We start from the raw sequence: 26,932 nt of genomic DNA on the forward strand, positions 1-26,932 counted from the left end.
AAGGGAAAGTGCAGCAGCTGAAAGTGTTTCTTTGAAATGAAAAGCCTCGAGCAGCATGTTTTGTGCGTTTGTCACCACTAGAGGGTGGAGTGGCTCGATTCAATGTGAACTCATTTGTGGAAGTGGAGGATTGAACTCAGCAAAGGTTACCAGCCCCAACAACAGAGCAGCTTCAAGCAATAACTAGCCCGGTGGGACTCACTGTGAGGAAATGGGCACAACACACTGAGGAACTAGAAATACTGGCTGAGGAACTTGGCCTCAACTGGAACAGGCAGAAGACACAAGCCTGACACGGACCAGGTTACCCTCGGCAAGATTCAGCTGGAGGAGCAGAGGCAAGAGTTAGAGTTTCAGGCAGGGAAGGAAAAGGGGGATTCCAGGAAAGAGAGTTGGAGTGAGCCTTCCCGCTGGAGAAGCTTGAGGATGAATTACAAGCACCAAACGAGAGGGAACCAAAGCAGATTGAAGCAGCTTTGGAGAAATTGTCTTTATCCAGGAGAGACACCGCTTGATTGGCACCACATCCACAAACACCCACTCCCCCCAACACCGACGCTCAGTAGCAGCAGTGTGTACCATCTACACAATACACTGCAGCAATTCACCAAGGATCCTTAGACAGCACCTTCCAAACCCATGACCACTTCCATCTAGAAGGACAAGGGCAGCAGATACATGGGGAAAACCACCGTCTGTAAGTTCCCCTCCAAGTCACTCACCATCCTGACTTGGAAATATATCGGCCGTTCCTTCGCAGTCGCTGGGTCAAAATCCTGGAATTCCCTCCCGAACGGCATTGTGGGTCAACCCACAGCACGTGGACTGCAGCGATTCAAGAAGGCAGCTCACCACCACCTTCTCAAGGGCAACTCGGGATGGGCAATAAATGCTGGCCAACCAGCGACACCCTTGTCCCACGAATGAATTAAAGAAAAGACACCACTGGTAATTTAAACCCCCCGGAGCTCAGAGACACACTTTGACCTCTCGAAGTATTTCTGATTCACCCCCAGGTTTGACGATGATGCTGTGGAAACCTCCTTCACAGCCTTCGAGAAGCTGGCTGATTGGTTAAAGTGGGTGGCAGAGACTTGGACTCTCCTGATGCAGGTTGGCTAGTTGGCGAAGTGCCCACAGTTTATTCCAGACTGCCTGCAGAATGCTCTGCAAGATATCAACATCAGTGAAGAGCTAGATTGAGCTGATCAGTTAGTAACAGAAGCACCATCAGAGATTTAGGAATTGTTGCAAAAAATCCACGCGACCGTCTTTGAATTTGAAAGAATTAAACTGTTGGCATTTGTTTAAAGCTATTTATTAATGTCACAAATTGGCTTACATTAACACTGCAATGAACTTACAGTGAAAATTCCCCAGTCGCCACACTCCGGCACCTATTCAGATACACTGAGGGAGAATTTAACATAATGGACCTAACCAACACGTCTTCTGGAGTGTGGAAGGAAACCGGAGCACCCGGAGGAAACCCGCGCAGACACAGGGAGAATGTGCAGACTCCGCACAGATAGTGACCCAAGCCCGGAATCGACTTGGATCACTGTCTCTGCGGAGCCTGCATGTTCTCGCTGTGTCTGCGTGGGTTTCCTCGGTTCTCTAGTTTCCCCCCACAGTCCGAAGGACATGCTGGTTCGGTGCATTGGCCATGGTAAATTCTCCCTCAGATTACCTGAACAGGAGCCAGAGTGTGGCGACGAGGGGGTTTTCACAGCAACTTCATTGCATTGTTAGTGTAAGCCTACTTGCGACACTAATAAATAAAGATTAAAACTTAGACATTTGTGACCATGGCAAAAAACAACTTGACTCCTTCAAATAAAAATATCAAGAAAGTTTATCTATTTTTTATTAGAATAAAAGGAGTTTGCACACAATTTCTGGAGGCGGTACAAAGCATTTCAGATTGTCATAAAGTATAAAATACTGCAATATTGCAAAGTAACTTCCAAAAGCAAGTGGGAATATTCTGGATATTCGTGTAGGAATTAGTCAATCTTCCGAGCAATCTTCGAATCAAGCTCTGATCCATTTATGTTCTGTGGTTGAGGTTTCCACATAACCCATCATTTGCTCACCTGGGGAGCTGAAGGAGAAATTAATTTAAGCAACTGGACTGTCGAAAATGGATGAAGTGAAATACTTTGAGAGACACTGGCAAAAAAATAGGCGAAGGAATGGTTGGGGATATCCTCACATAATTGCTGAAGCGTGTTTGCCATAATCACAAACAGTGATATTGTTCAAGTTTCCTGAGGTAGGGGGAACTTTCTATTTTGCGTGCGGTGCCCATAGCTCTGGCGCCCATCTTGGGGTTCCAGGTTCTACAATGCAATATACTGGGCGGGATTTTCCGGCCGCACTCGCCCCAAGACCGGAAAATCCCGCCCGAAGTCAGTGGCCATTTGCCCCTCACCTGTTCCGATTTCCACGGCGGGCCAGACGGAAAAATTCCACCAACTGTTTCTGATCCAGGAACACTGCTGGTGTTCATTTATCCATGTTCCAGGCCATTGAGTCATCTTGGATTCTTAAGGGGCTTGACAGGGTAAATGCTGAGAGAATGCTTCCCATCATGGGAGAGTCTAGGGCCAGAGGGCACGGTCTCAGAATAAAGGGGCACCAATTTAAGACTGAGATGAGGAGGAATTTCTTCTCTCAGAGGGCTGTGAGTCTTTGGAGCTCCTTGTCACAGAGAGCTGTGGGGGCAGAGTCCTTGTGTATATTTAAGACCGAGATAGATAGATTTTTGATCAGTAAAGGAATTATGGGTTACGGGGAAGGGCAGGAAATGGGATCAGCCATGATCCTGTTGATTGGTGGAGCAGGCTTGAGGGGCCGAACAGCCTTCTCCTGTTCCTGTTTCTTATGGTCTTATGGCCACCTTTGTCCACAAGCGTGCATTTTAAATAAACATTGAATGAAACTGAGTGCTTTGTATCCACTGCCTACTTGGAATTTTCCCATCTTGGACTCCCACGTGTAAACTAAAAACTGCAGATGAACTGACAGTTTATCCTTTCTATTAACAAACATAAAATTCACTCCAGCAGTTCTTGTTCTAACACTGGCCTGGTGATAATGGTTCATTCGGTTCGATTTCTCGAGTAGGAATCATTTTCTTGTGGATTTTTTTGCTGTGTTTTTTCAGCAACTTTCAAAGTGCCTAAGCTTTAAGATTGAAGTTAAATATCTATAAATATTAGAGGAAACAGATTTAAAATATTATACCTGGGTCTTTTGCAAAATGTGCATAGCATGTGACTGAAACAGTGCAAGCAACCAGAGCACTCAAGAGCAGCCAGCGGAATATCGCCCATATCTCCAACAGAACGTCTCTGACAAAACAAGGAGCTATAATTAATACCAGATAACTTATCTCAAAGTTTATGTGATAAACTTGTGTGATAAACACGGTGGCACAGTGGTGCTTTATCCTTTTTTACCTCAAGTGCTATTGGGGTCATGCTCACACACATTCATGGTGGCACAGTGGTTACCACTGCTGCCTCACAGCACCAAGGACCCGGGATCAATTCCCGGCTTGGGTCACTGTCTGTTGAGTTTGCCCGTTCTCCCCGTGTCTGCGTGGGTTTCCTTCAGGTACTCTGGTTTCTTCCCACAGTCCAAAGATATGCAGGTTGTGTGGATTGGCCATACTATAATTGCCCCTTAGTGTCCAACGGTGTGCAGGTTAGACAGATTGTCCATGGTAGATGAATGGGTTTATGGGGATAGGGCAGAGAGTCGGTGCTGATTTGATGGGCCGAATGGAGTTTTCTGTGCTGCAGAAATTCTATGACCATATTCAACCCCCCAAAATGTGTGCAACATCATATTGAAAGCACAGACAGTTTGGACAAGCTGTGGGCTGATTTACAACGTGTAATCACATTGCGGAGTTATTGGGGTGTGTGTGCACAGGGAAAATATCTCCAACAGATTGACCCAACTTGAGGAATTCATTTACTTACTCCTGAGCTGAGAGCTGGGCAATGTTCTGGTGAGATTACATCTCGTTGTTGACGATACTTTGCAGCAACTTTCTGAGGCTTCTTCAACATGACCTTCCAAACCTGTGACCATCGCCATTTACAGAGACAAGGGCAGCAGGCATGACAGCGCCACCTGTAATTCCCCTTTTAACTCCCACGCTAACTTGAATTGGAAGTGTATCACGGTTTCCTCACCTTTTCTGGGTCAAAACCCTCTCCACTGAATAACATTGTGGGTGCACCGACATCACATGGACAGCAGGGGTTGAAAGTTGGCAACTTACCAACTCTTTCTCAAGGGCAATTAGGGATTGGGAATAAATGCAGGCTCTGTCAGCAGCGCCCACATCCCGGGAATGAATGAAACACCGGGCTGAGGTGACGGGTGTTCCATGGAGGAGCAGAGGGATCTAGGTGTATGTGTGCATAGATCCCTGAAAGTTGGGAATCAAGTAGATAAGGTTGTTAAGAAGGCATATGGTGTCTTGGCGTTTATTGGTAGGGGGATTGAATTTAGGAGTCGTAGCGTTATGTTGCAACTGTACACAACTCTGGTGCGGCCGCACTTGGAGTACTGTGTGCAGTTCTGGTCCCCACATTACAGGAAGGATGTGGAGGCTTTGGAGAGGGTGCAGAGGAGGTTTACCAGGATGTTGCCTGGTATGGAGGGGAGATCCTATGAGGAGAGGCTGAGGGATTTGGGATTGTTTTCGCTGGAAAGGCGGCGGCTAAGAGGGGATCTTATTGAAACATATAAGATGATTAGAGGTTTAGATAGGGTGGATAGTGATAGCCTTTTTCCTCTGATGGAGAAATCCAGCACGAGGGGGCATGGCTTTAAATTGAGGGGGGGTAGTTATAGAACCGATGTCAGGGGTAGGTTCTTTACCCAGAGGGTGGTGAGGGATTGGAATGCCCTGCCAGCATCAGTAGTAAATGCGCCTAGTTTGGGGGCGTTTAAGAGATCCGTAGATAGGTTCATGGACGAAAAGAAATTGGTTTAGGTTGGAGGGTCACAGTTTTTTTTTTTAACTGGTCGGTGCAACATCGTGGGCCGAAGGGCCTGTTCTGCGCTGTAATGTTCTATGTTCTATGTTCTATGAAGGAATCAGCAGAAAGTTGCAATGCGATCCTCACATATTATTGTACTGAATGATTATTGCCAGGACATGCAAGAACTTTACTCCCTGACTTCGATGTTGTGTGTCTTAAATGGGAAGACAATCAATGGAAGAATCCTGAGGAAAAATATGGCACCAAGATTGCCGCTATCTGGACTGTGGTAATATAAAGACATTGCATTGCTCACCATGACTTGTGAGGGAAGCTGGATTATCTATCAACTGTGGCTTCATTCAAAATGGCTCAACAATTGTTATTTATAAGATGCAAATTCAAATCTTACCTTGAGGTATTGTTGGAAACTTCTGAATTTCCTATTGTAGCAAATAAACATGAATGAATAATTCAATGAAGAACTGATAACCACCACAATTCTCTTCAGTAGACAGTACTTATAGAAAGTGAGCCTGGGTGTTGTGAGTGGGGGAATGGCAGGTTGGTGGTGGGGGGCGCAGGGGTTTAATTCATTCTGAAAACTGGCTGGTTAAGTTTCCTTACATCAATTGGTCAAATACAGGATGAATGAACAGTGATTTTTTGAATGGACTTCTGTGTCCTTAACTAACATATTGAAAAATGAGCTGAGGAGAAGGTTTTGATTTGATTTATTATTGTCACATGTATTAGCATGCAGTGAAAAGTATTGGTTCTTGCGCGCTGGACCGACAAAGCATCCCTAACATGGTGACAGGAAGGAGAGAGTGTAGAATGTAGTGTTACAACCATTGCTCAGGTGTAGAGAAAGATCATCTTAATACGAAGTAGGTCCATTCAAAAGTCTGATGGCAGCAGGGAAGAAGCTGTTCTTGATTCGGCTGGTATGTGATCTCAGACTTTTGTATTTTTTTCCCGATGGAAGAAGGTGGAAGAGAGAATGCCCGGGGTGCGTGGGGTCCTTGATAATTCTGGCTGCTTTTCCGAGGCAGCGGGAAGTGCAGACAGAGTCAATGGGTGGGAGGCTGGTTTTCTGAGGGGGTTTCACAAGGGGCTAATAGTGTTGGAAAGACAATATTCTGTGAGGTATAGCATAAACTTTCAATGTAGTTTTATTATTCGTGGTTGTTATTCGTATCAGTGAAAATTTCTAAACTCTTTACCCAGAGAGTGGTTAGAAGGTGGAACTTGTTCAATGTGGAATTGGGTGGAATCGCTCAAATCCAGTCCTGCTGGATTTCAGACCTTGCTGGAATGCGGTCGGTTGGTTCAGGCCACGGGTGGTTCATGTCTCTCTGGGTCGGCTGGTGTAAGGGTCACTTTGAGTGGCGGAGAGAGTGGAATATGAAGCGATGAAGCCGGTAACTAGTCGAGAGCTACATGACGGCCAACACAGTGCCGAGGCAGAATTGTCCAGGTAAGTTTAAAAAAACACTCGGTTAAAATTGGTGCACGGAGCATCTTAAAGATGTCCAGCTTATGGACATTGCTGGTTTTTGGTCAGTGAATGTGAGATATTCTGAAGGAATACTCTTGCTCCCATTTCCTATGTTTCTGTGTTTACCTGCACCATAAGGTGCAGTTGTGGCAAATATTGTCGATACTTTTCGGGGGAATCGAGAGGAACTTACTGGGGAAAAGAATAGAAGGATATGCTGCAAGATTGAGATGAAATAGGGTGATAGCCTTGTGTAAAACATGAACAACAGCATTGACCAATTGTTCAAAGAATCATAGAATCCCCACAGGACAGAAGGAGGCCATTTGGCCCATCGAGTCTGTACTGACCACAATCCCACCGAGGCCCTATTCCCATAACCTATATTAACCCTGGTAATTCCCCTGATGCTTGGGTCAATTTAGCATGGCCAATCAACCTAACCCGCACATCTTTGGAGTGTGGGAGGAAACCGGAGCACCCGGAGGAAACCCACACGGACACTGGGAGAATGTGCAAACTCCACACAGACAGTGACCCGAGGCTGGAATGGAATCCGGGCCCCTGGTGCTGTGAGGCAGCAGTGCAAACCACTCTGCACCACCATGCCAGCCTCTGTTATTGTTTTGTGAGTTTTATACAATACTGATTGAATTATAATAATTTTATATTGATCCTTACCTTCAGTAATTGTCAAGTTTTTGATCGCTACGATCTTTATGTCATTGATTTTTTCTGCTCCACACCAATACTCTCCTTCATCGCCTTTGTCTATGTTAGTCATGGTAACGGTAAAATTATGAGAATTATTAATAGTGATTGAAACGTTCCCATTATTCCGATTCTCTGTAACTCCATCAGAGCTGGCAATAATAATACATTTATTTACAGAGGTTGCTTTACACAAGAATTTCTTATAGAGTCTCTCCTTCTCCGTGAACAGACACGGTATAATGGTGGCATTTCCCACAACACCACTGACCTCTGATAGGATTGGTTCCCATCTACCTGTTGATAAATGAGAAAAAGAGTTTTGAAAAGTTCAAAATGGTGAAAAACTGAACATTTTTCATTGCCCAAAACATGATAAATTAACCAAACATTGAAAATGTCAACAATATTTTCTGTTTTTAAAGTACGAAAAGGATTATAGTCATAAAATGCAGTGTAATTGTTAAATGCTCCTGTATTCAATTCTTGCTCATTCTAAACACTTCATTTAAAATTTCAGAGGTGTCTGGGTCTAAGGTTAATAAAAACCATTTCTATTTTCTGCAGCTGCAATGAAATTGCTCAGCATGTCTGGGTGAATTTCCAAAGTTGATGGATGGTATCCAACTCCAGGCCTGTTCTTCATGAACTGGGTCTAGTTTTGGATGAACACTACAGACTTACAAGTAACATGAGTTTGTTACTTGTAGGTCAAATGGAGTTTGAATCTTCATTGCAAAGTATACCCACTGTGCTGTTAGGGTGGGCATTCCAGGATTTTGACACAGCGACAGTAAAGGAACAGCAATACATTTCCAAATTAGGATGCTGAGTGGCTTGGAGGGGAGCCTCCAGGTGAAAGGTGTTCCCAGATTTTTGTTGCTCTTGTCCTTCTAGATGCCAACTAGAGAGGATGCGATATTGGATCTCCTATTGGGAAAGTGGATGATGGATGTGAGTGTGAGGGAACACTTTGGATCCAGTGATCATAATGCCATTAGTTTCAACCTGATCGTGGATATGGATAGATCTGGTCCACGGGTTGAAGTTCTGAACTGGAAAAAGGCCAAATTTGATGAAATGAGAAGGGATCTGGGAAGTGTGGATTGGCACAGGCTGTTCTCTGGTAAGGATGTAAATGGAAAGTGGGAGGCCTTCAAAGGAGAAATTTTGAGAGTGCAGAGTTTGTATGTTCCTGTCAGGATTAAAGGCAAAGTAAATCGGAATAAGGAACCTTGGTTCTCGAGGGAGATTGTAACAGTGATTAAGAGGAAGAGAGAGTTGTATGAAATGTACAGGCAGCAAGGAACAGATCAGATGCTCGAGGAGTATAAAAAGTGCAAGAAGCTACTTAAGAGGGAAATCAGGAGGGCTAAAAGAAGACATGAGGTTGCTTTGGCAGACAGAGTGAAGGAAAATCCAAAGAGCTTCTATAGGTATGTTAGGAGCAAAAGGATAGTGAGGGATAAAATTGGTCCTCTTGAAGACCAGAGTGGTAGACTGTGTATGGAACCAAAAGAGATGGGGGAGATACTAAATGGGTTTTTTGCATCCGTATTTACTGAGGAAACGGGCATGAAGTCTACGGAAATAGGGCAAACTGGTAGGGAGGTCATGGAACCTTTACAGATTAAAGGGGAGGAGGTGCTCGCTGTCTTGAGGCAAATCAGAGTGGATAAAGCCCCAGGACCGGACAGGGTATTCCCACGGACCTTGAGGGAAGCTAGTGTTGAACTTTCAGGGGCCCTGGCAGACATATTTAAAATGTCAGTATTCACGGGGGAGGTGCCGGATGATTGGAGGGTGGCTCATGTTGTTCCGTTGTTTAAAAAAGGTTCCAAAAGAAATCCGGGAAGTTATCGGCCAGTAAGTTTGACGTCGGTGGTGGGCAAGTTATTGGAAGGTGTGATAAGGGATAGGATCTACAAATATTTGGATAGACAGGGACTTATTAGGGAGAGTCAACATGGCTTTGTGCGTGGTAGGTCATGTTTGACCAATCTATTAGAGTTTTTCGAGGAGGTTACCAGGAAAGTGGATGAAGGGAAGGCGGTGGATGTTGTCTACCTGGATTTCAGCAAGGCCTTTGACAAGGGCCCTCATGGGAGGTTAGTTAGGAAGGTTCAGTCGCTAGGTATACATGGGGAGGTAGTAAATTGGATTAGACACTGGCTCAATGGAAGAAGCCAGAGAGTGGTTGTGGAGGATTGCTTCTCTGAGTGGAGGCCTGTGACTAGTGGTGTGCCGCAGGGATCGGTGTTGGGTCCATTGTTGTTTGTCATCTATATCAATGATCTGGATGATAATGTGGTAAATTGGATCAGCAAGTTTGCTGATGATACAAAGATTGGAGGTGTAGTGGACAGTGAGGAAGGTTTTCAAAGCTTGCAGAGGGATTTGGACCAACTAGAAAAATGGGCTGAAAAATGGCAAATGGAATTTAACACAGACAAGTGTGAGATATTGCACTTTGGAAGGACAAACCAAAGAAGAACGTACCGGGTAAATGGTAGGACTCTGAAGAGTGCAGTTGAACAGAGGGATCTGGGAATACAGGTACAGAATTCCCTAAAAGTGACGTCACAGGTGGATAGGGTCGTAAAGAGTGCCTTTGGTACATTGGCCTTTATAAATCGGAGTATCGAGTATAAAAGTTGGAGTGTTATGGTAAGGTTATATAAGGCATTGGTGAGGCCGAATTTGGAGTATTGTGTACAGTTTTGGTCACCTAGTTACAGGAAGGATGTAAATAAGATTGAAAGAGTGCAGAGAAGGTTCACAAGGATGTTGCCGGGACTTGAGAAGCTGAGTTACAGAGAGAGATTGAATAGGTTGGGACTTTATTCCCTGGAGCGTAGAAGATTGAGGGGAGATTTGATAGAGGTGTATAAGATTTTGATGGGTATAGATAGAGTGAATGCAAGCAGGCTTTTTCCGCTGAGGCTAGGGGAGAAAAAAACCAGAGGGCATGGGTTAAGGGTGAAAGGAGAAAAGTTTAAAGGGAATATTAGGGGGGGCTTCTTCACGCAGAGAGTGGTGGGAGTGTGGAATGAGCTGCCGGATAAAGTGGTAAATGCGGGGTCACTTTTAACATTTAAGAAAAACTTGGACGGGTTCATGGATGAGAGGGGTGTGGAGGGATATGGTCCAAGTGCAGGTCAGTGGGACTAGGCATAAAATGGTTCGGCACAGACAAGAAGGGCCAAAAGGCTGTTTCTGAGCTGTAATTTTCTATGGTTCTATGGTTCTATGGTGGTGGTCGTGGGTTTGGAAGGTGCTGCCTAAGGAGTCTTGGTAAGTTCATGCAGTGCATCTTGTAGATGGTACACTGTCACTGTTCATCAATGGGGGAGGGATTGAGTTTTTTGTGGAAGGGATAGCAATGAAGTGGGCTGTTTTGTCCTGGACGGTGTTGAGCTTCTTACGTGTTGGTGCTACACACATCCAAACAAATGGAGAGTATTCCATCTCTATCCTGACTTGTGCCCTGTAGATGGTGGGCATGGAATTCAGTGCCTGAGTTGGCGGTGGAGGCAGAGACCCTAAACTTGTTAAAAAGTACCTGGATCTGCACCAGTGCTGTAAGCTACAGGGCTATGGGCCGGCATGAAGATGAAATGAGAAAGGGCACCTGAGTGTCTTTGGGTTGGCATGGACAAGATGGGCTGAATGGCCCCCTTCTGTGCTGCATCATTTCTATGGTTCTATGGTCGGCCTTGTGGAGTCAGGTGGTGAGTTACTCGCCTCAGGAATCCTAGCCTTTGATCTACTCTAGTAGCCACAGTGTTTACATGGCTAGTCCAGTTCAGATTCTGTTCAATGGTAAATTCTAAAATGTTGAAATCTCATCCATTGAGATCAAAAGCTGCAAGAAAAAGTTGATGTTATTTTTGCGCTAAAAATGATCAACTGACATTTGACATCAAATGTGATCAAAGGCATCGAATTCGCTCAGAAAACCTGCACCAAAACACAAGGAAATGAATTAAATAAAACCTGAATTTATTTATTTTATTTAGTCCAAAAAAGCTATCACTCTAGGTTTTCAAAACTACCATCAGATCCCCATTAGTTATTAGTTAATTTTATTAATGTATGCATTACTATTCTGCTGTATTCAGGATTGGAGGAGTGAGTCTCGGTGGCCCTGGGCGTAGAGTGGGGGATGGAGAGAGGAGAGAAGAAGAGTGGGGTGGAGGAGAGGGAGATAGAGGGAGGAGGAAGTGGGAAACGGGGGTAGGACAGAACCATCGAAAAGTTACAGCACAGAAGAGGGTCATTTGGCCCACCTTGTCCATGCCAGCCCGAGGACACCCAGGCTCACTTTGTAATCCCACCTTCCTGCACTGGGACCATGAGGGAAGAAGACTGGCGCAATCCAGGAGTGGGGGAGTGGTGTCTGGATGGGGGGTTGGGGAGGGGGGAGGGCGGCGTGAGAGGAATCTTTGAGAGTGAGTGAGTAATTAGTGAGTACCACACGCTATTGTCTGGGCTCACTTGCCCTTACCTTGCCACCAGTCGAGGTCCTTACTTGCGAGGATCACGTACGGTTCCCCAGCAACGGGTACCAGATGTGATTGCCTCGCCGGTGGGAGTGGAGACCATTGAAGCCTCCTGGATGGTCAGGGGCAGTGCCCCTAGCAAAATAGGAAGAATCTGCCTGGCAACAGCAGGAACCCACATTCGAACGGGCTGATGAGATGCGTTCCCTAGCAACCATCTAGATAAATTCAGATGTAAATGGCCCTGTTATCAGGAAGTGGTTTACCGAGATATCTGTGGCATCAAGGGTGGCATACAGATCCTAATTTTTGAGGGTCAAGGAATGTGGGAGAGACAGACAGTCCATAATACAGTGAGCGCAATCAGAGAGCCAGGGGTATAATTGCCAACTCCCGCAGAAGCAGTGAGGCCAGTTTTAACACGTCACAGGAAGGCCGGTTTTAACATGTCCCTTGGAAGATGAGAGGGGGGATTTAATAGTGGAAAATGAGGAAATGGCTGAGACTTTAAATAAGTTCTTTGTGTCGGTCTTCACGGTGGAAGACACAAATAGTTTGCCGAATATTAGAGATCGAGAGTTGGTGGGAGGGGAGGTCCTTAATATAATTACTGTTACTAAGGAGGTGGTGCTTGGTAGACTAATAGGACTGAAGGTAGACAAGTCCCCGGGCCCGGATGGAATGCATCCCAGGGTACTGAAAGAAATGGCTGAGGTAATAGCAGATGCGTTAGTAGTAATTTATCAAAATTCGCTGGACTCTGGGGTAGTGCCGGCTGACTGGAAAACAGCTACTGTTACGCCGCTGTTTAAAAAAGGAAGTAGACAAAATGCGGGTAACTACAGGCCGGTTAGCTTAACGTCCATAGTTGGGAAGATGCTAGAGTCCATTATTAAAGAGGAAATAACAGAGCACCTGAATAAGAATGGTTCGATCAAGCAGACGCAGCATGGATTCATGAAGGGAAAGTCGTATTTGACGAATCTACTGGACTTTTATGAAGATGTCACTCGTGCGGTTGACAGAGGGGAACCGGTGGATGTGGTGTTTTTAGATTTCCAGAAGGCGTTCGATAAGGTGCCTCACAAAAGGTTGCTGCAGAAGATTGGGGTACACGGAGTTAGGGGTAAGGTGTTGGCGTGGATTGGGGATTGGCTATCTAACAGGAAGCAGAGAGTTGGGATAAATGGGTGCTTTTCTGATTGGCAGTTGGTGACCAGTGGCGTGCCGAAGGGATCGGTGCTGGGGCCTCAATTGTTTACCATTTACATAGATGATCTGGAGGAGGGGACTGAATCTAGGGTATTCAAGTTTGCTGATGACACGAAGGTGAGTGGGAAAGCGAATTGCGTGGAGGACGCGGAAAGTCTGCAGAGAGATTTGGATAGGCTGAGCGAGTGGGCGAAGATCTGGCAGATGGAATATAACGTTAGCAAATGTGAGGTTATCCACTTTGGAAGAAATAATAGTAATTTGGAATATTATTTAAATGGAGAAAAATTACATCGTGCGACTGTGCAGAGGGACCTGGGGGTCCTTGTGCACGAATCGCAAAAACTCAGTCTGCAGGTGCAGCAGGTGATCAAGAAGGCGAATGGAATGTTGGCCTTTATCGCGAGGGGGATAGAATATAAAAGCAGGGAGGTCTTGCTGCAACTGTACAAGGCACTGGTGAGGCCGCAACTGGAGTACTGTGTGCAGTTTTGGTCCCCTTATTTGCGAAAGGATATATTGGCCTTGGAGGGAGTGCAGAGAAGGTTCACCAGGTTGATACCGGAGATGAGGGGTGTAGCTTATGAGGAGAGATTAAACAGATTGGGTCTGTACTCGTTGGAGTTTAGAAGGATGAGGGGTGATCTTATAGAGACATATAAGATAATGAAGGGGCTGGATAGGGTAGAGGTGAAGAGATTCTTTCCACTTAGAAGGGAAACCAGAACTAGAGGGCACAGCCTCAAAATAAGGGGGGGCAGGTTCAGAACAGAGTTGAGGGGGAACTTCTTCTCTCAGAGGGTAATGAATCTCTGGAATTCTCTGCCCATTGAAGTGGTGGAGGCTTCCTCGTTGAATATGTTTAAATCCCGGGTAGAGAGTTTTCTGATCGATAAAGGAATTAGGGGATATGGGGAGCAGGTGGGTAAGTGGGACTGATTCGCTTCAGATCAGCCATGATCTTGTTGAATGGCGGGGCAGGCTCGAAGGGCCAGATGGCCTACTCCTGCTCCTATTTCTTATGTTCTTATGTTCTTATGTCACAGGAAGGCCGGTTTTAACATGTCACAGGAAGGTCGGTTTTAACTTGTCACAGGAAGGCCAGGATAACATCTCGCAGCAAGCTGACTAATATGAGAGGCCACTTCTAAAGTCTTACAGCTAACTTAATGCAGAAGTCTTACAGCTAACTTAAGGCAGTTTATCTGTCTTCGCTGAACCACTTTCCAGACTGGATCACCCTTCTGGTATTGAGTGGTAACAACAAGCTGGATTTTGCTGACAGATTTGTTTAAGGTGGAGGTTGTTTGGGGAATGGGGGAGTCTTGTTGAGTTCAGGTATGGTAGATATGGTTTGGAACGAGGGGGAATTTGTAAATGAAGCTGTGTGTGTGTGTGTGTATTACTCGGGTGCTTATGTGTCTTATAGAATTGTAGTCCTGTTTCTCTGGATACCAACAGAAGTTAGGAATATTTTTGTGGCAGTGTGACCCTTTAAGGGGAAAGGCGTTCTCGTGAGCCACATGATCCCGCCGGACCCAATGGATTGTCAAGGCCGGAAGCTGAGCCAATCAGCAAGAGGGTGCGTACCATGGATCTTACAGTTGGAACCAGGGAACCAAGTTGTTGAGTTGCATTGTAATTCAGCCTGACCTTGTTGTATATATAATATATATATCCGTATTGTTGGCAATAAATCCTTTATTGGTTCAAGCCACATTGAGTCACCCTCGATCTATTACAATGTTACTATGGAGACACACAGCATTGAATTAAATCTCCTTCCAAACCTGCAAAATGTAACACCTAGAAGGAGGAGGGAAGCAGGTGCATGGGAACACCACCACTTACAAGCTCCCCTCCAAAACACGCACCATCCAGACTGGGGAATATATCGCCGTTCCTTCACTGTCACTGGCTCAATCCTGGAACTCCCTCCCTAACAGCACTGTGGGTGTACGTACACCACATGGGCTGCAGCAGTTGAAGAAGGCAGCTCACCACCACCTTCTCAAGGATAATTAGGGATGGGCAATAAATGCTGTTTTAGACACATCCCGTGAATGAATCAATAAAAGAGGCTTGCGTGGAATATGATTTTTGGTTTGTAAGAGTAAAGGAGGAAAGGATGTGGAAATAGGTTAATGGAAATGGATAGAAATGGGAATATGGGAGGTCACTACTTGTACATGAGGAGTTGTGATAATATTTTATTAATCTGAGTTCACACAGCACACAGCAGCTGTCCTGTGTTATTGCAGCCAGATCACATTATCAGTGCTATAATCAATCTTCTGAAATATTCTTACCTGAGAAAACCTTCAGTATTATAACATCTGAAATATGTATTTCGGGTAGAGGTCCACACCAGTATGTTCCTGTATCTGTCTCCTGAAGTTGTTGTATGGTTACAGAAATGTTACCATTGGTATCAGCGATCGATGTTCTTCCATCAACATTCCAACCTCTGTCTCCGTCAATGCTCGATATCAGATTGCAACAGTTTTTTGAAGTTTCCTTACACCACCAGATTTCTCGGTGTTTTTGCTGTGTTGCCTGTGGACATTCCACAGTGATGGTTTCTCCCACTGCAGCTTTCATCACTATCGAGGCAGTTTGTGTCCATAAAACTGTTGGTGAAACATAATGTTTTAAGAAAGCTGGAAATATCCCAACAACCAATTGTAGACAATCCTTTTGGTCCAATGCTAGCCAGTGCTTCACAAGGGGACACACACAAGTCCTGGGTGGGACTGGAATCAAGAATCTTACAGCAGAGAAGGAGGACATTCGGCCTGTCATGTCTGTGCTAGCTCTTTGAAAATTTATTGTCCAGTTGAATCCCACGGCCCAACTTCCCCCACAACCCTGCACATTAATCCCCTCTAAACACATGTCCAATTGCCTTTTAAATCCCTTCCTCATTTTCAATACATTGATTCGGTTTCTCTTTAATATTTTCTGTTTCAAGAACAATAATCCCAGTTTCTCCAATCTGTCCACATAACCAAACTCCCTCATCCCTGGCATCATCCTGGTAAATCTGCTCTGTGTCCTTGCCCCCTTCCTCGAGTGTGGTGCCCAGAATTGAACCCAGTACTCCAGCAGAGACCTAATCAGTGATTAGTAAAGGTTTAGTGGAACTCCTCATTTCTCTAATTAATAGTCCAATTTTATTTATTTATTTATTTATGAATTGTCACAAGTAGGCTTACATTAACACCGCAATGAAGTTGCTGTGAATATCCCCGAGTCGCCACACTCCGGCGCCTGTTCGGGTACACTGAGGGAGAATTTAGCATGACCAATGCACCTAACCAGCACATCTTTTAGACTGTGGGAGGAAACCTGAGCACCCGGAGGAAACCCACACAGACACGGGGAAAACATGCAGACTCCACACAGACAGTGACCCAAGCCAGGAATTGAACCCAGGTCCCTGGTGCTGTGAGGCAGCAGTGCTAACCACTGTGCCACTGTGCCATCCCCAAGAAACCCACAACTGCCTCTCAACCTGCCCTTCCACCAGTGGGGTGTTGCTGTCAGAGTGCACCGGAACCCAACTCCAGCACCTCCAAACGAGGCCTGGGGACAAGCATGAGGAGGCCCTGGGGAGGCGAGCTGGCCACAACGCCCAGGAGTGAGACTCTGTTGAGCAAAGCCCTAGGCCATGATGGAGGGTGGGAGAGGATGACTACTGTGAGTGTGTGTGTGTGTGTGTGTGTGTGTGCGTGCGTGCGGGCGTGAAAGAGAATGTGTGTGAGGGAGAGAGTGAGTGTGAGAGAGAGAGTGTGTGAGGGAGAGAGTGAGTGTGAGAGAGAGAGTGTGTGAGGGAGAGAGTGAGTGTGAGAGAGAGTGTGTGTGAGGGAGAGAGTGAGTGTGGGAGAGTGTGTGAGGGAGAGAGTGAGTGTGAGAGAGAGTGTGTGTGAGGGAGAGAGTGAGTGTGAGAGAGAGAGTGTGTGCATGTGTGTGTGTGTGGAGAGAGTGAGAGAGAGTGAGAGAAAATTAGAGTGCGTGTGTGATTGGGAGAGAGAAGAAGAGAGAGATAGTGTGTGTGTGTGTGTGTGTGTGTGTGCGGGAGTGAGAGAAGGTGTGTGAGCAAGAGAGTGAGAGAGAGTGTGTGAGAGGGAGAGTGTGTGTGTGAGAGAGAGACAGGATCAAATGTGGAAAAGAAATACTCCCAGATAGATAAGGAAAACTTGGTGGTCATTTATGGGCGACATTTTACAATAGTTTCAGACCACAAGCCATTGTTAGGTCTATTTAGAGAAGAGAAGCCAGTGCCACTCTGCTCTTGAGCAGACACAATTAGCCGTTGCCTTTGCCACAAACAGTCGCACCACCACCGGTTCCTCAAGAGATTATACTGGCTCTGCATCTGGTAGAGACCTTGCCAGTCTCGGCGAAACAGATAAAACTGTGGAGAAAAAGAGAGCCGGTATGGTCAGAAGTAAAGAAGATGGTAACGCAAGGGTGGCGATATAAGTCAGAGTAGCTCAAACCCTACCAAAGGAGATGGATGGAGATAACCTGTGAAGATGGGGTGTTGCTGCGGGTGGCTAGAGTTATAGCGCTACCACAGGGCAGATGACTCCAGGAAGGCATGGTGGCACAGTGGTTAGCACTGCTGCGTCACATCGTCAGGGACCAGGGTTTGATTCCCGGCTTGGGTCACTGTCTAAGTCGTGTCTGGTTATTCTCCCCGTGTCTGAGTGGGTTTCCTCCGGGTGCTCCAGTTTCCTACCACAGTCCAAAGATGTGCGGGTTAGGTGAATTGGCCACGCTAAATTCTCCCTCAGTGTGCCCGGAGAGGCGCCGGACTGTGGCAACTTGGGGATTTTCACAGTAACTTCATTGCAATGTGAATGTAAGCCTACTTGTGACTTTAACTTTAACTCCTGTTACAAGAACTGCACCACTCTCATCGAGGTCAAAGTAGAATGAAGGCCCCACGCATATGTATTTTCACCAGGCATTGGCAGGGAAACAGAATGGATGGTTTGTCAATGCCATAGTTACGAAGCTCAACGGGCTTCACCATCACAGGTGAATTTGCACCATTGGGAATGGCCTGGTCGACCTTAGTCGAAGTTACATTTGGATTTTGCCGGGCCATTTCTGGGTCATATGTTTCTTATATTAGTTGTAGTTGGATATGCAGTTGATGAAGTCCCCAACAGCCACGGACACCATTGATCGATTGAGGAAATTCTCTGCTATCCGTGGCATTCCGGAAGTGGTTGTGTCGGACAATGGCACATCATTCACTGTGGAAGAATTCCAAAAATTCCTCAAGCCCAATGGCATTCACCATGTGAGGTCAATACCTTCCCTCGAAGCCTCAAATGGACCAGTGGAGAGTGTGGTACAAACATTCAAATCATCAATAATAAAACAAGTAAACTGTCCTCTTCCTTTATGTATGGACAGTTTTTTGTTGTCTTATAACCCCACCCCAAACGTGACCACAGGGGTTACTCCAGCAGAGTTACTGATGGGATGCCAGTTAAGAACACTATTGGACATGATATTCCCAAATCTGGCAGGGAGTGTGCAGTCCTTCAGAAGGAAAACTGTGATTCAGGAAAAGGAAACAAAGTGTTTCAAGCGGGGGGTGCAGTCTTGGTTCCAAATTTTACACCAGGCCCGTCCTGGGTGGCTGGTAAAGAGAACAGGACTGGTCTCCGACATTGTGGAGATACAAGGCTGTCGGCTCAGGTAGACCATTGAAGGAGGAGAGACTGATGGACGCAGAGGATCAACAGGTGCCCCCTGCAGTTGGTTGAACTTTGCCGGGGTTGGTTACTGGGATTTTGGTGGAGAATGTGGGAGCGCAGCAACCGCTGGTTGTGGAGACTGAGGAACCAGAAGCTGCTGAAGAGCCACCAGACCCTGGATTGATGAGTCTGCCTTTCCCGTCTGTCCCGTCTGGCCCTTTAAACTTAGGAGAGCAAACCACTGAACTGAGGCGCTCTGCCAGAGACCGGAATCCTCCGGACTGATTAAACCTTTGATGGGTTTTCCATTTCTGTCACTCTTTTCACTTTAACACTAATCCTGTTCTTTATTCCTCCATAGTTGTATTTCGGATTTTAGGGGGAAGAATTGTGGCCCTTTAATTGGGGTGGGGGAGTGTTTAGAGGGCCATGTGATTGGGTCAGGCCCTGTGGATTCTCAAGCCTGGAAGCTGAGCCAATCGGCAAGAGGGTGTGAATCATGGGTTGAGGAACGTTTTGCATTTGGAGCCAGGGAGCTGAGTAGCAGATTCGCATTGTAATTCAGTCTGACCTTGTTGTGTGTATATATATATATATACTTATTGCGAACAACAAAGAACAGTACAGCACAGGAACAGGCCCTTCGGCCCTCCAAGCCTGTGCTGATCATGTTTACCTATCTCAACCGAACGCTTAGATCCCTCTATTCCCCGTTTGTTCCTATGCCGATCGATATAAGTCTTAAATGTGACTAAAGTAATTGCCTCAACCACCTCACTTGGGACTGCATTCCAGGCCCCCACCACCCTCTGTGTAAAAAACTTCCCCCGCACATCTCCACTGAACCTTTCCCCCCTTATCTTGAACTTGTGCCCCCTTGTAATTGTCATTTCTGCCCTGGGAAAAAGCTTCCAACTGTTCACCCTATCTATACCACTCATAATTTTATAAACTTCTACCAGGTCGCCCCTCAGCTTCCGTCTTTCCAGGGAGAACAACCCCAGTTTATTCAACCTCTCCTCAGAGCTAATACCCTCCATACCAGGCAACGTCCTGGTAAACCTTTTCCTCACTCTCTCCAATGCCTCCACATCCTTCTAATGGTGTGGTGACCAGAATTGGACACAGTATTCCAAATGTGGCCGAACCAACGTTTGAGACAATTGTAACATAATTTGCCAACTTTTATACTCGATGCCCAGTCCGATGAAGGCAAGCATGCCATATTGTTGGCAGTAAAGTCTTTATTGATTCAAGCCACATTGAGTCACCCTCGATCTATTACAAGTTACTCTGGAGACACAAAGCAATGAATTAAATCTCCTTCCAAACCTGCAACATCTAACACCTAGAAGGAGGAGGGAAGCAGGTGCATGGGAACACCACCACTTACAAGCTTCCCTCCAAAACACACACCATCCAGACTGGGAAATATATCGCCGTTCCTTCACTGTCACTGGCTCAATCCTGGACCTCCCTCCCTAACAGCACTGTGGGTGTACGTACACTTCATGAGCTGCAGTGATTCAAGAAGGCAGTTCAAGGATAATTAGGGATGTGCAATAAATGCTGTTCCAGACACTCACATCGCATGAAAGAATCAATAAAGGAGCCTTGGGTGGAATATGATTTTTGGTTTGTAAGAGTATAAATGGAAAGCTGTGGATATAGGTTAATGGAAATGGATAGAAATGGGAATATGGGAGGTCACGACTTGTACATGAAGAGCTGTGATAATATTTTATTAATCTGAGTTCACACAGCAGCTGTCCTGTGTTATTGCAGCCAGATCACATTATCAGAGCTATAATCAACCTTCTGAAATATTCTTACCTGAGAAAACGTTCAGTAATATAGCATCTAAAGCATGGATACTGTTTTGTCCTTGAGGTCCACACCAGTATGTTCCTGCATCTGTCTCCTGAAGTTTTGTTATGGTTACAGAAATTTTACCATTGGTATTCGCGATCGACATTCTTGCATCATCATTGCTGACACTGTGTCCGGAAGTGCTCACTATCGAATTGCAATAATTATATGAAGTTATCTTACACCACCAGATTTCTTGGTGTTTTTGCTGTGTTGCCTGTGGACATTCCACAGTGATGGTTTCTCCCACTGCAGCTTTCATCACTATCGAGGCAGTTTGTGTCCGTAAAACTGTTGGTGAAACATAACATTTTAAGAAAGCTGGAAATATCCCAACACCCAATTGGAGACAATCCTTTTGGTCCAATGCTAGTCAGTGCTTCACGAGGGGACCCACACAAGTCCTGGGTGGGACTGGAATCAAGAATCTTAAAGCAGAGATGGAGGACATTCGGCCTGTCATGTCTGTGCCAGCTCTTTGAAAATTTATTGTCCAATTGAATCCCACGGCCCAGCTTCCCCCACAACCCTGCACATTAATCCCCTCCAAACACATGTCCAACTGCCTTCTGAAAGTTCCTTTGGAATCTCATTCCATCGCCATTCCAGGTGGTGTATTCCGCACCATAACAATCTTCTGCATGAAATAATTTCCCCTCATTTATCCACTGGTTTGTATTCCAACTATTTGAAATCTATGATCACTGGTTCCTAATCCACCAGCGAGAGGAAATAATTGCTCTCTCCACTTGCTGTATTAAAACCCTTCCTCATTTTCAATACATTGATTAGATTTCCCTTTAATCTGCTCTGTTCCAAGGACTATTATCCCGGTTTCTCCAATCTGTTCACATAACCAAACTCCCTCATCCCTGGCATCATCCTGGTAAATCCGCTCTGTGCCCTTGCCTCCTTCCTTCGGTGTGGTGCCCAGAATTGTAAAGTAAAGTTTATTTATTAGTCACAAGTAGGCTTACATTAACACTGCAATGAAGTTACTGTGAAAATCCCCTCGTCGCCACACACCGGCACCTGTTCAGGTACACTGAGGGAGAATTTAGCCTGGCCAATGCATCTAACCAGCAAGCCTTTCAGACTGTGGGAGGAAACCGGAACACCCTGAGGAAACCCACGCAGACACGGGGAGAACGTGCAGACTCCACACAGACAGTGACCCAAGCCAGGAATCGAACCCAGGTCCCTGGCACTGTGAGGCAGCAGTGCTAACCACTGTGCCACTGTGCCGCCCCTTTTTATATCCCCATACCTGGAGTACCCAATACTCCTGTAGTGAGCAGTAAAGGGTTAATGTAACTCCTCATTTTTATAATTAATATTCATATTTAAAGCACATTCTGCAGGTCAGCCCCTCAGCCTAGCACTGGGGTGAGGCCAAGCCAGTCGATTTCAAGCCTGTATTCTTCCAGAAGAAACAATATATCCTGCTTTTCGAGTAATGTCCTTTTTTCCTTTGTGTTATCACAAGCAGGAGTGAATCAGGTAATGGCCTCAATTATAGAACCTCAGCACCAGGGCTGTGATCTCGTTCATCTTCCCAGCCTGATAAATATTTTATAAAGATAAAAACCTGGGTCATGTGAAGCCACATTCTCTATGAACAGAGAGGCTCCTTTCGACCCCAGAGGTTTTGTCCGTGTCTCTTTTAGTCGCATTTGAAGGAGAAACGCAACATCTAAAATGTAAAATTGATATATATTATGAAGCGATGTTAATTGGTCAGAAATGACGGTGTGTTATCTTGTGCAATAGAAAGGATGACAGGAAAGATAGTTGAGGGCGCAGGCAAGAATTTCTTCAACATGATATTTGCTCAACATGTTGGGAAGTAATGGATTTAATCCGTATCCTGAGATATTTGATTTCCATGTGGGCAAAGTAGTAAAGTTTATTTATTCGTGTCACAAGTCTGCTGATATTGACATTGCAATGAAGTTACTGTGAAAATCCCCTAGTCGCCACACTCAGGTGCCTGAGGGAGAATTTAGCATGGCCAATGCATCTAACCAGCGCGTCTTTCAAACTGTGGGAGGAAACCGGAGCACCCGGAGGAAACCCACAGACACGGGGAGAACGTGCAGACTCCGCACAGGCAGTGACCCAAGCTGTGAATCGAACCCAAGTCCCTGGCACTGTGAGGCAGCAGTGCTAACCACTCTGTCACCGTATTTCACAGCACAGAAAGAAACTCTACTGCCCATCATTGAAACTGCAGAACTCTCGAGAAGAACTATCGAGGCTGTCCTATTCCCCATCTTCCTCTCTTTTCTTTACTTCAGGTATGAAAGGTATGATGGATTCTATTCCTATCGCTATCTCTGGGTGGCAGGAGTGAGCGCCATGTGGGTTTCTAGATTAATTTGCAAATTATACACGTCTGTTCACATTCCTGTAATGTCTTCTGATATTCCACTATCCCCCTCCCTGAGGGAACTCTCCATTCCTCTGAAACCAAGTGCCCCACCATTAATGGCCGTGTTTTCAACTAGATCCAACCTTTTGAAACTCTGTTGTCAAAACTCTTCTCCTCGCCAATTCCCTCTCCCCCTCTTCAAAACCCTTCTCTTCGACTGAGCTTTTGGTTCACCCTTTCCACCTGCCCTCCTTTGGCCCAGAGTCTGTGTTTCTTCACTCCTCTGTGAAGAACGTTGAACCATTTTCCTCAGATGAAGATTTTACATAAACATGAACTTTCATTCCAAATATAGAACTGGAAAATCTTACTTGATATCAAAGTGAGGAGCAGCAACTCGGTGAACCTCATGGTCCCGGCAAAAGTATCCACAGTTTTCAGCACAAGTGTCTCTAAATCGGTCAAAGGATCTGCACTGAATCATTTACTTCGTCATAGCAGTGGAACTATCTCCCCCACACCCACAGGATCAGAGAAGTTGACCAACCACACTCTTTCACAACGTAGTTTGTGGAGATGCCAACGGATGAAGGTGCAGGAAATGATCTGTCCTTGGCTGACTGTTGTCAAAGTACAACGTTACATAAAGATGTTAGCAAAGGAAAGACATCTTCTTTGTAAAGACATTTTCAGTTGGAACTTCTGTTTGTTCTGCTTTTTGCTGCAATGTGTATTGAAGCAATAAATCACCCTCCTTGGTGCTTTCCGTCAGAAATTAATTCCAATGCATCCTGTTTGAGTCATGAACAACAATTCAATTTGAGGGATGGGAATCAGTGTGACTTGGTTTTCAGGGAGTGTGAAGAGGAACAGGACTGAGGATGTTTTAACTTAAAGCACATCTATAGTATTTTGAACTGGGGTGTTTGCTCCCTCAGGTTTACGAGATCCAAAGAGAGACCGAGCTTATCAGATTTCCATTCATTTATTATCAGAGATCTATCGGCCTTTAATGTTTGAATGATTCTTTCTCTACACCCCAGCTATGACAGTAACACTATATTCAGCACCCTCTCCTTTCCTCCACCCCTATATACTCTGTGAACGGTATGCATTGTCTGTATAGAGCGCAAGAAACAATACTTTTCACTGTATCCCAATACATGTGACAATAATAAATAAAAATAAATCAAATCAATGACAGAGGCTGACAGTGCGACACTCAAAATCTGACATGTAACTTTAGTGAGACCACCTAACCAGCCATGATGAAACTCTGTGCCCCTCCCCTGCCCCTTCCAAACCTCCACCCCAGCTGAAAATGCCAATGTTCCTCAGCTGAAGCATTGGATGTGATCAATGGTCCATCCCACATTCACTTAGCTGAAGTCACATGAATATTTTCCTCAGTTCAATGGGTTTTCTACATTGATGTGGAGATGCCGGCGTTGGACTGGGGTAAGCACAGTAAGAAGTCTCACAACACCAGGTTAAAGTCCAGCCAAATAAACCTGTTGGACTTTAACCTGGTGTTGTGAGACTTCTTACTTTCTACATTGGCCAGATGTTGTCACAGGCTTGTCAGCTGAGAGCTTTGTGTGGTGCAGCATTTGGGTTTTAAATAAAGTTTTATCGTGAGTAGAACATTGTCACTGGGTTGAGTCAGTCTCCATTCCCTGTAGACCTCGCTGAAGATTCACTGGATCAGTGCATCATTCGTGTCCCTGCCCCCCACCCACCCCCCCTCCAAAATCCCACCTCCCCAGACACGTCTGTCTGTCTGACTCTGACTTGGATCTGAACAGGATTCAGCCGTCCCTTGTGTTGCAGTAACTATTGGTACTTTACCCGCATCCCAACTGTCCAATTCATCAAACTCACTTGATTCTTTCTAACCTTCTTAACCTTTGTGAATCTCTGAAATTAAAACAAGAAGTATGTGTACAAACGTAACATTTCCAGCATCAAACATCTTGACTAAACATGTGCAAGGATCACACATTTTCATGACTATTCTTGGGAGTCTTCTCAGCCACTTATGATGATGTTGTTTCATCTTAACTTCCTGGTTTAACTTCAGACTTGTTTCTCTTACTCCACCCCGAACAGGATTCTCTTTCTGTCTGGTTTTGTCCCTCTTCTACTCACTGTGCTAAATGTTCTCAGGAAAATGGACACGATGACAGAGTGCCAGCGACGCTTCACCAACTGATTGAGGGCATATTGGAGTGTTGGAAGAAGACCTGTTTAAAAAGAAAGTCCAAGTAAAGTCATGGATCACAAACTGTTGATGCTGTAACGTGTCCAACTTCTGAAAAAGGGGAATTGGGACTGTACCCTCTCCTGAGAGGACATGGAATTTGGCACTTGAAAAGGTGTCAAGGCCCATTTCAAGCAGAGACACTTGAAAGGAAGGCCTGGAAAATGCAAAGGCTGGACTCTAATCATCATGACTTTGTAAAGTGTCAGGAAGACTTGAGCTGCTCCAGTTTGTCCCGCAGTTCAAAAGATGTGCTGGTAAGGTGCGTTGGAATGCTAAATGCGCCCTCAATGCACCCGAACAGGTGCTGGAATGTGGTGACCAGGGGATTTTCACACTAACTTAAAGTAAAGGGCGGCACGGTAGCACAGTGGTTAGGGCGGCACGGTAGCACAGTGGTTAGCACTGCTGCTTCACAGCTCCAGGGTCCCGGGTTCGATTCCCGGCTCGGGTCACTGTCTGTGTGGAGTTTGCACATTCTTCTCGTGTCTGCGTGGGTTTCCTCCGGGTGCTCCGGTTTCCTCCCACAGTCCAAAGATGTGTGGGTTAGATTGATTGGCCAGGTTAAAAATTGCCCCTTAGAGTCCTGGGATGCGTAGGTTAGAGGGATTAGCGGGTAAATATGTGGGGTGGGATTGTGGTCGGTGCAGACTCGATGGGCCGAATGGCCTCCTTCTGCACTGTAGGGTTTCTATGATTTCTATGATTTCTATGATAAAGTTTATTTGTTAGTCACAAGTAAGGCTTACATTAACAGAGCAACGAAGTTACTGTGAAATTCCCCAAGTCGCCACACTCTGGCGGCTGTTTGGGTAAACTGAGGGAGAATTTAGCACGGCCAATGCACATAACCAGCCCGTCTTTCTGAATGTGGGAGGAAACCAGAGCACTCGGAGGAAACCCATGCCGACACGAAAAGAAAGTGCAAGCTCCACACATACAGTGACCCAAGCCGGGAATCGAACCCGGGTCCCTGGCTCTGTTGCAGTGTTAAATTAAGCCTGCTTGTGACATTAATAAATAAACTTTAAATAAAATTTTAAACTTGAAACTCAAGCTTGAATGAAGTAAAGATTTAAGAATTGGATGCAATAAAGATGAAGGGAGTTCCGATAAAATGATGTTTAAAGAATTGGATAAAAGGTCATTGCAGTTGTCTGGAAGATTTTGATATATGAATTAGCTTAGCAGCAAGGCAAACAAATATTTACCGCAGTGAGGTGGAGAACAATAGGGTATAGAATTGTAAAACTGAGGAAGAGGTATGTTCAAAGTGGAGACATATGAAAGCGGGTCACACTTACATGCTAAAAGCATGGCTTCTAAGGTGAGTCCTATAGAGATTGTGAGATCAAAATGGAAGTATGATATGTCAGCAACAGGGTGCTGGTGAGTGGTTAAGATCATCTTCACGCCCAGCTGGTAAGAGAAACTCTCCGGAAAGCAGCATTCTGTTCTAGCCCCAAAGCAGATCTGGGCTCAAAGATATCCTGAACATTCCTTAAATCTTCAACTTCACCCTGAAATTCCCGTAGTCACCACAGTTTGGGTCAATGCACCAAACTAGCACGTCTTTCAGACTGTGGGAGGAGTACCCGAAGGAAACCCACGCAGGCACGGGGAGGACATGCAGACTCTGCACAGACAGTGACCCAAGTCGGGAATCTAACCTGGGTCCCTGGCGCTGTGAGGCCATGATGTGGAGATGCCGGCATTGGACTGGGGTCAGCACAGTAAAGAAGTCTCACAACATCAGGTTAAAGTGCGACCAAATAAACCTGTT

At 45.5% G+C, this 26,932-nt stretch overlaps 1 protein-coding gene across 1 annotated transcript; it reads right to left on the reverse strand.

Moving 5' to 3' along the window:
• Positions 1 to 1,844: 1,844 nt before the first annotated feature.
• Positions 1,845 to 23,433, reverse strand: LOC144479232 (polymeric immunoglobulin receptor-like). Its single transcript, XM_078197899.1, has 7 exons — positions 23,261 to 23,433; positions 20,483 to 20,809; positions 15,242 to 15,562; positions 7,189 to 7,515; positions 5,419 to 5,449; positions 3,250 to 3,356; positions 1,845 to 2,104 (listed from the first exon to the last, which is right to left on the reverse strand). Exons 1-7 carry the CDS (start codon positions 23,298 to 23,300, stop codon positions 2,085 to 2,087), a joined length of 1,173 nt encoding a protein of 390 aa, XP_078054025.1. The 5' UTR covers positions 23,301 to 23,433; the 3' UTR covers positions 1,845 to 2,084.
• Positions 23,434 to 26,932: the final 3,499 nt, after the last annotated feature.

Source organism: Mustelus asterias, chromosome 25 (genome assembly GCF_964213995.1).
Source record: "Mustelus asterias chromosome 25, sMusAst1.hap1.1, whole genome shotgun sequence".
Classification (NCBI taxonomy): domain Eukaryota; kingdom Metazoa; phylum Chordata; class Chondrichthyes; order Carcharhiniformes; family Triakidae; genus Mustelus; species Mustelus asterias.